At 39.6% G+C, this 11,331-nt stretch overlaps 1 protein-coding gene across 1 annotated transcript in view; it reads right to left on the bottom strand.

Annotated features, from left to right (window-relative positions):
* Positions 1 to 1,774: 1,774 nt before the first annotated feature.
* lsp1a (lymphocyte specific protein 1 a) overlaps positions 1,775 to 11,331 on the bottom strand; it is a 68,973-nt gene continuing 59,416 nt past the window's right edge. Inside the window, exon 6 of the mRNA XM_048607316.1 lies at positions 1,775 to 1,840. Within this exon, the coding sequence (XP_048463273.1) occupies positions 1,775 to 1,840 (66 nt within the window). The remainder of the gene's footprint in view (positions 1,841 to 11,331) is intronic.

Here is an 11,331-nt window from a genome sequence, read left to right as displayed (position 1 = left end):
TTATTTTGCATGTGGAGTATTTCAATTAAAGGCTCAAGTGGTCATGATACCATCAAATGAAGGAACAAATAATTTATTAGATCCAACCAGTATGAGGGAGTTGAATTAAAACACTTGTTGCTAAGAAAGGGGTGCTTTAACAATTGTGCCACACTGTCAATTCAACCAGATCCCTCCCAATACCATTACTGCTATCTAGAACTCAGTCAGGTCTTCACATGTTTTGTTAAATGATTCTAAAATAAATCAAACACAATGTTAATGATGTTTTAACTAAGTAATCTTAATGACTTAAATGTTAAAAGAATGCAAAATGATGAAACTGACTTTCTTAACACTGTCATTAAACAAGTCCCTGGGTGGAAAAGTACATATTCTTCATGTATTAATTATGAGTAGTTAAAAGGGCCACAACAACAAACTTTCTGATTTTGTAGGTTACAATCTTAACCTGAAGCTGGTGAGTGAGATTTCCCCAGAAGCTAATAATGTCCATCTTTAAATATGCAGCTTGGTCTTCCCCACCTGACTGCCTTGCTAAGTACCCAATGAGTCTGTCACCTGATTGTCTAAGAGTGCATTTCTGGTACTTGTGACTGAGATTTCTGGTCTCCTAAGATCTTGCTCTATCCCACCTGCTACAGCCTCCTACTAAATTAGGTAGGAGACTGATAGAGACCAAGAGATCGGCCCAGGGATTGAAATCTCCTGAGCCATACATCGTTTCCTAACCATTTTGTTCCATCCCTACAGGACTGTCCAGGAGGTAACACTGGGGAATTCTAGCACTGCCACCAGCACAAATGGCACGCAAAATGTCTGGGCACTTTAGTAAGGTTAAACCACAAAATAATCTAAGGGAATTGAGAGATTCAAAAGATTAATTTAAATAGTGCAATTGGTCTCATTAAGATGAAGAATAATTGAAATGCTGCATAAAAATGTAAATTGAATGCTGCAGAGGTGCAATATTGCATTTGGGAATTATACCTATTGACATACACGTCAAGAACTGGTATCAGAAATATGAGAAGAAAACAGAAGTAAATTTATGAAAGATGGGAGGAGAATTTTTGTTGGAATTTGAACATTATTCCATAAGGTTACTTAGGCATTATACACCAAGCAGTGACGAACGCCAATCTAGTTGAACTTTCCTGTCTTTTGAGGTGTTCCATTATGTACCAGCACTGGAATTTGCAGATAGGTTGCTATTGGTCAGAAGCTCAATAAAACATGGTCACAAAAGAACTGGAAACTCGAGGGTCTGATTTCTGATCTGCACTAAGTGCATTGGTCTGAGCCAAAGGAGCAACAGCAAGTTACCTCAATCTACTTAGACTAGGAAAGAAAAATAAATCAGTCAATGATATGCTGAGTTAATCAAGTGCTGTAGGCCAGAAATGTCCCAGTAATCATTTATATTCTGTGTTGGTTTAGCTGTTCTGAGTCAGAACTGTGGAGGTGGTCATGGAATCACACTCAGCATAACTGAAGGAAGTATGAAATGAACCCTGTCAACCTTGGAAAATTAGTCAATTTAATTAGCTGCCATTCAAAAATTGGCTGATTTATTGAGTTTACAAAGTAATTAAACGCCATTTAATAAATTGGTCTAAGATGGTGAATTGGATTTACATAGATGATGGCAAAGGCATCAATGGCAGATTAAGTTCCTTTCACCCACTATGTGTTCACTGAAACTTTGAGCAAATTGGGAAGAAGAAATGAAGTAATTACAGAGGAGGTTAAGCGGAATTGTTGGTTTACTGCTTCATTCATATTTAGTTTGACTCACCAAGCAAGTTGTTTCTGGCGTCATCCCCTCGTCATACTCTTTCTGAAATTACAGACACAGGCAATAGGAGATAGGAAGGCCATGACAAAAAAGGTAGAAAAATAGTCTGGTTAGTGCTTTTGGCAAAGAGTTACAAGAGACTCATCACAGAGAATTCAGTATTATAATGGCTTATGTCCTTTTGTGATCTGGAAAAGCACAGAGAGATACAGCAACTTGGAATAACTATCATCTGGCAAGACGATCTGTTTCAAATTGAGGCATTTTTCACTGTGGTGCCTGAAGATTCAGGGTTGTCATGCTTTATGTATTTGAGCAGCTTTCAAACAGATACTTGCAAAAATGAAGATAAGTTGTTTTTTTCCTGACTGCATTCAGATGAAGCTGGATAAATCTTCATAGACACTGGCTACAAAGGGTGGGTCCTATTCTCAACTCTCTTTGAAATCTCAACCCATGAAACAAGTACAGACTACAGAGCATTCTGCACTCAGATGATAATGATTTTGAATCATGAAACATGTAAATGGATGCAAACACAGTTTGGGTGTGGTAACAGTGCTGTGTATCAATCTGAAATTGGATACAATTTTGTGTACTGAACTGCTCAGTTCCTCATTTGAGTCACATTGAGTTGGGAGGCTTGGGTGAAAACTGCCGCAGTCAAACGGAAAGGAAATTAAAGTTTTGAGTCATGCATGAGTGACCTCTGACATTTCCAAAGCAGTTAACTAATAGTTTTGGCAACAGCCTGAAATAAGAGTGACACTCACCATACTCTTATACTATATATGTGCTGCTGCAGCAAGTAAAAGCTAGGGGACTAAATGACAGGATGGTAGGAGAAATTTACTCAAAAATATTGCAGTGAAAAAAGTAGGAATAAGTTACTGAATACACAAGTTACTTAACTGGTGGTTGGGTTTGCTGCAATAGCAGTGCGCTTTATAAAAATAACGGGTCATTGCTGTTTGAGCAACTAATGTATTGCCAGTTTTTTTTTTCACTCCTTTAATGAATGATTCTCAGCTAGTACATCATACAGTCACATGTTACTATATTTCATTGCATCTAAAGAAACCTCAAAACCCCACATGCCCACAGCTGATACAGTGCTCAATGAGCAGAAAACCTCCAACATTATGTTATGTTGGCAGATCTGGACTGAACGAGGTGTTAAAATCAGTTATGCCTAGGCTTAATAATCCTTGAATTGGTTTCCATCGGGTAGTGATTCTTTACCTCCTGTCTAATTTGTTTCCACCTTGCTTTTGCCATAAATCAACTTTCTTGTTCTTTGGCTTAATTCTAGCAATCCACCTACCAAGCAGGGAGAGGAGGGAGAAGTAGATGATATGCTCTTCAGGTTCTGCTTTTCAGCCCCCAGACCAAGAACCCTTTGCCATACACACACTGAGGTGATTAATAACAAGCTCCTTCTTGGTTAGGATGAGTGCTCTCCAAAATTAATGTATGTCCACTTCCCACCACATTACACAAGTCTCAGAAGTAAACATTCAGCCTCCCTTCTGCCTATTATAGACACCCTTCATTGCTGCAAACAGATTCTCCCATTCCCAAATTCTCTGCTCACCCAAAGAGCTACAGACATTTGGAAATATTAGCACTTAGGACTTGGAAGCAAGAGAAGGCTATTCTACCCTTCAAACTGGTTCTATCATTTATTATTGATTGATCGGATTGTGATCTGGGCTCCGCATTCCTGTATGTGCACTTTAAGGTTAATCCTTACCACAGCTCACCGTGGTGTAAGACCCATTTGCTAATTTGTTGCCACCATTCTCTTTCCTGGCAGGGATCTACAGGGCCTGTTTGGTCTGATGCGGTCAGGGAAAACCGTTTGGCAGTCTAATAGGAAGAGGTTCTTGTTTTAAACAAGTTAGTTAACAGATAGAAACACAGAAGATAGGAGCAGGAGGAGGCCATTCGGCCCTTCAAGCCTGCTCCACCATTCTTCACAATCATGGCTGATCATCCAACTCAATTGCCTAAACCTGCTTTCTCCCCGTAACCCTTGACCTCATTCGCCCCAAGTGCTATATCTAGTCACCTCTTTAATACATACAATGTTTTGGCATCAACTACTTCTTTTGGTAATGAATTCCACAGGCTCACCACTCTGTGGGTGAAAAAATGTCTCCTCACCTCCGTCCTAAATGGTCTGCCCCGGATCCTCACACAGTGATCCCTGGTTCTGAACACATCCACCATTGGGAACATCCTCCCTGCATCTGCCCTGTCCAGTCCTGTTGGAATTTTAAAAGTCTCTATGAAATCCCCCCTCATTCGCCTGAACACCAGCAAAAGCAATCCCAACCTAGTCAATCTCCCTCATACGTCAGACCTGCCATCCCCATGATAGCAAATTGGTGTGATAGACATTGCTGCTAAGAACATGAAGGAGACCTCTACTTTAGGTCTTACTTCTTCCAGATCCATCCATCCGTGCATAAGTGACATCATCATATTGGGCAGTGCTTAAAGTATTAATACTTTTGGCCTCTTACACCCTTGTACAACACCCACTAAAGCCCTTGATTCTTCTACTTATCAAGAATCTATATAACTCTGCCTTGAAGAAATTCAAGACCTGATCTCCACATCCAATCTCAAGTTTATCCTGCAACCTCTCCTCTATGTCCTCACCTCAAGCTCTGCCAATCTTTCCTTTGCAAATAAGCAGACTTTGGCTGCACAACATTCTGCTGCCCCACACGCTGAACCCAACAGGCTGTAATATCTCAGGCATCCTGCTGCTGGCTTTTGTACCCAGAAGCCAGTTATCTATCAATCAAGCTGGCTGCCAGGCAGGAAATTCATTTTTTTTTAAAAACAAGAACAAAGTTTTGCCATTAGTATCAATAAAATTTGGCTTCTTTGGGTTCCTGTGGCACTTTGTTCCCCATTCCTTCTCTCTATAAGAAATGGGAATAATTTATCAAAGAGAATTCAGTGTGCCACAAGCAAGATGATTTCTTTTGCTTCTTCTGATTGGACACAATACATAGGACCAAACTACATGCTCACTCCAAAAGACTGCCTACAGGCTGCAACCACATTGGATCCTGTTGAAATCCTATATTAAAGCTGTAACAGGAATAATGATAACTTCACAACATCCTGTTTCACAATTTGTCAAGGCCTCAGTTGGTTTGTGATCAATTGTTTTTCTTTTAAAAAGAGTTATGATGAAACCATAATATTAAGCAAATAATAACATGGAGAAATGCAGGTCTATTTTGTGCTATAATTTTACTTTAAGGTGCCCTTCTGATTAAGATATTCCACCACTGTTTTAAGATACTTGGCATGTCCTTATGGTAAAGCGGCCTTATGTTTCCTTGCTCTAAGTAATACTTGTTTCTCCCTGAAGCAATAATGAACGTTATGCATAAAATCATGGGAATGAGTTGCATGCTGAAATCAAATTAAGGATCTACATTGGATTATTTGCACAATTAAGGTTGAATTCAATCAAGATTTTCAAGTGGTTTAGAAAGAGAATAACTGACGGGAGTAAATATCAAGGGGACCCTAGCAACATTTGAGTCAATGGGAATCAGGGAGAAAACCCTGCTTGTTGGAGTCATACCTGTAACTAAAGAGAATTGTTATGGTTGTTGAAGTTCAGATATCTCAGTTCCAGAATGCCTTTGCAGGAGTTTCTCGGGGTAGTGTCCTAGGCCCAACCCCTTTCAGCTGCTTCATCAATGACCTTCCCTCCATCATAAGGTGAGAAGTGGGGATCCTTCAGCACCATTCGTGACTCCTCAAATACTGAAACAGTCCAAATGCAGCAAGACCAGGCCAACGTCCAGGCTCAGGCTGACAAGTGGCAACAAACATTCACACCATTTATCTCTGAGGAAATAATGATCTCCAATAGACAGAATCTGACCATCATCCCTTGACATTCAATAACTTTACTGTCAGTGACACTCCCACCATCAACATCCTGGGGGCTTACCAGAAACTGAATCAGACTACACATATAAATATTGTGATTACAAATGCTGGTCAGACGATAGGATGTCTAAAGCAAGTAACTCACCTTCTGACTCTCCAAAGTATATCCACCATCCAAAAGGCACAAGTCAAGAATGTGATGGAATACATCCCGCTTGCCTAGATGGGTGCAGCTCCAATGACACTCGAAGCTTGACGCCATCCATAATAAAGGAGCCACTTGTTTGGTACCACATCAACTCCCTTCAACATTAACACCAGGTAGCAGCAATGTGTACTATCTAGCTACCCACAACCCATGTATCAATAAAGAAGACCTGCTAATTATCTATATGATATATAATTTTCCTTTTTTATATTAATAAACTTTCCTTTAATATTTATCTCTATGTCATTTAATAGCCCAAGTTCCTTTGACTTTTGCAAAATTGAGAAATAGAAAATTTAATCCTCTTGTTATTAATTTTTCAACTTGCGGAAATTATTCACTCTGTCAAAGATATCGTAATTTCAAAAACATCCATTAGATCCCTCATTAAAATTCTCTGAAGGGAAATGTTTCTTGCCAGCTTTTTGTAGTTGCGGTTCCTCACTTTTGGCACGAATACCCGTCCAATTATCAGATGGCTAAAATCGCAGTCAATGTTCTCAGATGTAGCCTCAGCAAAATCCTGTACAAATCCAAAATCACTTACTCATTTTTAATACTTTGTGTACAGAATGCAGAATCTCATTTTTATCTTGTTTAAGAATTTTCCTTCTACCAGCACGTCTAAACTGTTAAGATAGTCACAGCCAAGGGCGATGATACAGGGTAAAACAGCACAACCAAAATAGTTCCAGCCCAGAGCCAGCTCACATGTTAATCTACCCCAAGTGACTAGAAGTGAGAAATTGCGTCATAAATCATTAATTCAAAATTCCCGATAGCAAAAAGTTGTCCCCCACTTCCAACAATCTTTATCAAACAAAATGAGCTGCTGACCAGTCATTAGCTAATACACAGGATTAACATTGGAACGTATTAGTGCTTTGCAGCCATTTTAATGCTACCACTTTGCTGGGCAATTTTCTTCTTGACTGAGTCATTTTGCAGTTGTTTAGTCATCTCGATTTGAGTAAAATCCCTACTTACACATTGGACTGTACAAAATGTTTCAGCCTAGTAACTTCAATGGTGCACTCGTATTAATTCCACTTGGAACAACAAAAAATGCTCCTTAAAAAAATTGTTAATTATTTGCAGTTTGAAACTGACTTACAGTCTGAAAATTGCTCGGTGTGCACTGATCTGTTAAGATAATCTTGTGCTTGAAGCTAATGCTACACCTGATATTGTGCAGACATGCTTAGTACAGCAGCAAGCTATCAGAGCTCTCCATTTAAATATCAGATTTGATAATGTCACCAGTTCATATATTTTGATAAAGGATTGACAACAATCAATGGGAAATTTGATTGTGCGTCCACATTTTTGCAGTTGTATCTTTTTCATACTGACATGTTTCATTTCCTTTCACTTCACTGATAGCCCAAAACAAGCATAAACTGCTGAAAAACATGACCCATCTTCTGCAGTGTGTGCATTTATGTTAACTTTTACAAAACAGTGGAGAACTGGAGGGGCAAAAAGCAGGTGATCAGACAGAGATCAGATAATTCATACCAAGTGACCTTGCAGTGTTAATGGTTTAAAAATGAATCTGTACCCATTAAATAAATGGGAGGTAATTTTTATTAGGCTCCAGACATTACAGTGCCTAGTGGATAAAAGTGCAGATTTTCTGCTCTGTGGCATGGCCTGTTGGATGATCTGCACTCAGAATACACACAAAGAAAATTAAGCAGGATTCAGTGTAGATCCTTAAAAAAATAGTCATGATTTTTCGCATTTAATAAAATGCACTCCAAAAAAATCGAGTGCAGACACACGGAATAAGGTTTGGCTGCTCCAACCCTGTGTGCCATTCATCTGTACCTTGACATATTTAAGTACTACATTCCTAGGTACAACCTTCCCACCTAATCTTATTTTATGTGCTGAGCCAAGGAAATCCGATACACTCAGATGAAACAAGGGGAAAGTCTACACCAGCTATCTTTAAGGAAGACTAATGGAGGGCTTAAAGAGACAAATACTGGACTGTCGTGATGTTTATTATTGCAAAGAATAACCAATTAAGTATTTATAAAGATTTTTGTAAAAGTATTTGAACGTTTGATTCAATACATTATATTCTCTGCAGTGTCATGTTACAGAACTTTAGGTATGACAACTGAGGAAATCGACTATTTTCGCAAATGACTTTGTCCATATGGTGAATGGAAAGTGGAGTCAGGAAGCAGGAAACAGGTGTTCGCTGCTGTCCAGGCAACCCACAAAACAAACAATCTCTTCCTTAAAACAGGAACACAGCTCTCAAACTGAATGTAACTTTTATTTGTTCAAGCTGTGCATCGAAATATGGCAAAGTACATCCGGAACATTGTTAAATTGAGCTGAAAATACTTGAGCTTAAAGGGCTAAACCATGTTATTGAAAGGAAGGGCTGATTTTCTAACTGTCACTTATATTGGTGCAACACAACTGCAACGTTTCATAGCTTTGGATGAGGTCACCAGACCCAACCGAATCCAAATTGTAAATCCTAAAAACCTACAATATCTAATTCAAGTTGGAGTAAAATTTTCATGGTACAGTCAGACTTCAAAAGGTCATAGAGGGCAAAATTTGGTCTGGTAGCCCAATAAATTGATCCGTATGACAGATTCAGTGCAAATCTTACCTGTAGGTCACACATGTTGACTTCCTGACCTCCATCATGTCAACTGCTGGAAAAATACAAACGACTATTCTCACAATGAGGGAAAATGGAAAGTTAACTGAACCATTTCTACTGGGCACCCTTGTGTAGTAATCGGCAGATCGGTGACACTTTTGACTGAACAGCAAAACTGCTCTTATATCATGTCATGTGCACTTTCCACCCATCAATATAAATGAGCGTTTATTTCGTCATTGATTCTGATGTCTCCAAAATGCCTGCTGTTGAGACCATGCATCAGCAAAGCCATACAGTTTTAAAGTAGGCTATAGAACTGTGGCCCTAAACAATAGTGGAAAATTCCACAAATTAAAGACAAATTCTATTAAGCGAACGAATCATAATTCACCACAAGCAGGAAGCAAGTTATAATAATATCCATCTTTGCAAATGGAGGTCACTTTGGAAAAAGCAATAGCTTGGATTTTTATTTGCAAGTCGGTGCGCCGAGTTGAGAAAACGCCTGGACCCGTGAATCTAACTTTTAACCTGACGTCACATTTTCAGTCTGTGCATGCTGCATTAGAAATTAGAAGTCAGGCTGCTGACCCAGACTGAGAGCTGAGACGCCAGCTGCTGAGGTAGACCATGTGGAGGGCTTGACCCAGTGTTCCAGTGCTAAATTCAAAATTTTAGAATAAAAAATACAACATAAATCATCTCTCCAAGTCCTCACGATCCTCCAACTCTCTCAGCTGCTCCCAGTGTCCTGTTTATGCTAGCCTATTCCACACACCCACACTCCCTCTAGCCACTCACACCCTCCAGGAAAATTTATGTCCCACTACCCACCACAAAAGTCCTTTACAGCCCTTATACTAACAGTGCCAACTCAGATCAACATTTTCCCCACCACTTATTATTTTTTCCTTTACCCCTACCATGCCAACTCACCTAATATCCGTCACAGACAGACCTCACATAGTGATAAAGTTCGATTCAATAACATTCTAAGTGTGTATTGCACGTTGGAAATAAAGTGTTGTTCACAAAAATAATTCACCACATTTACGTTCCTTCAACTACGTAATGTCTCATAAGGACAAACATTTCAAATGCAGAATTCCTTATAACAACAAGCATTGGAATTCACTTATTGTCCCATTTACCTATCAATTAAAGTGTGAAATGGTAGACATCCTAGAATGATAATAGGTGGTTGTAGAATCAATCATGTAGCAGTAATGAAGGAATGGAAACTTTTGTGGTTTATTTCAACAGGCAGTGTAAAATAGCAAGCAATTACATTTTTCTCCCAAAGATTAAGGGGGAAGAACTTTTAAATGCTTTGACAGCTTAACAGGTTCTCTTCACAATTCTGTTGACAGTTTCAATTAGCAATTTTTCTGCACATTGATGTTTACTTCTATTTTTTTCCAAAAGACACCTAACATTGAAAAAAGGAAAACTACTTCCTCAAAATCGTTCTCGGTCAAGGCAAAATCCACACAATGACAACTTGCACTCCACTTATATCACATATTCTTCTTCACTTCTCTCCTCTCCCAAAGACAGACTTGCATTCTGGTATATTAATGATAACTACAATTGTAACTTAAGTTCCTAAACAGCATGACCACCTGACATCGACCTAGGCACCGGAAAAGACAACGGCAGAAACAGCCCTGTTAACACTAAATTTGTGACTCCTCAGATACTGAAGCAGTGTATGTCCAAATGTTCATCATCTACAAGTCAGGAGTGTGATGGAATACTCCCCACTTGCCTGGATGACTGCAGACCCAAGATCACTCAAGACACTTGACACCATCCAGGGCAAAGCAGCCCACTTGATTGGCACCACATCACAACCATCCACTCCCTCCACCACCAACGCTCAGTAGCAGCAGTGTGTACTATCTACAAAATGCACTGCAGAAATTCACCAAAGATCCTCAGACAGCACCTTCCAAACCCAGGGAATACTTCCGCATGGTCGATGCCTTTTCCGTAGGATAGGCGATTTCAAGACCAAGGGGCCTATTTTTAAGCTGAGACGAGAGAGATTTAAAGACATGAGGGGCAATTTGTCTTTACAGAGGATGGTTCACGTTTGGAATGAACTTCCTGGGGAAGTGTTGGATGTGGGTACAATTATAATGTCCAAAAGACATCTTGATTAGCATGTGAACAGGAAAGACTTGGAGGGATTTTGGCCAGGAGCAGTCAGGTGAGACTAGTTTAGTTTGGGATTATGCCTGGCATGTACTGATTGATCCGAAGGGTCTGTTTCTGCGCTGTACAACTCTCTGACCAAGACGCTATGACAAGGACAGCAAATATATGGAAACACCACCACCTGCAAGTTCCCCTGCAAGCCACTCACCATCCTGACTTGGAAATATACCGCCATTCCCTCACTGCCTTTGGGTCAAAATCCTGGAATTCCCTCCCTAATGGCATTCTGAGTCAACCCACAGCACATAAACTGCAGCAGTTCAAGAAGGCAGCTCACCATCACTTTCTCAATTGGAACTCGAGATGGGAAATAAATATTGGCCCAGCCAGCAATGCTCAGGTCCCACAAATGAATTAAAAAACAGGTGCAGTTTGCTACTTGATTCATAAATTTGTACAGTGTAACATTTTATAATCTCTAGATTCCTTCTCCCTTTCAAATGTCTTACTACTAAATTGGTGACTCCAGATTGAGTCACCTACCCAAGAAGTTAAAGTTGTGTTAAACAACATGGCAAATCAAACCAAATTCCTGTGACTGCT

This window comes from Rhincodon typus, chromosome 17, assembly GCF_021869965.1.
Source record: "Rhincodon typus isolate 14 chromosome 17, sRhiTyp1.1, whole genome shotgun sequence".
In the NCBI taxonomy this organism is placed as follows: Eukaryota; Metazoa; Chordata; class Chondrichthyes; order Orectolobiformes; family Rhincodontidae; genus Rhincodon; species Rhincodon typus.
This window is presented reverse-complemented; position numbering and strand designations above follow the sequence as displayed.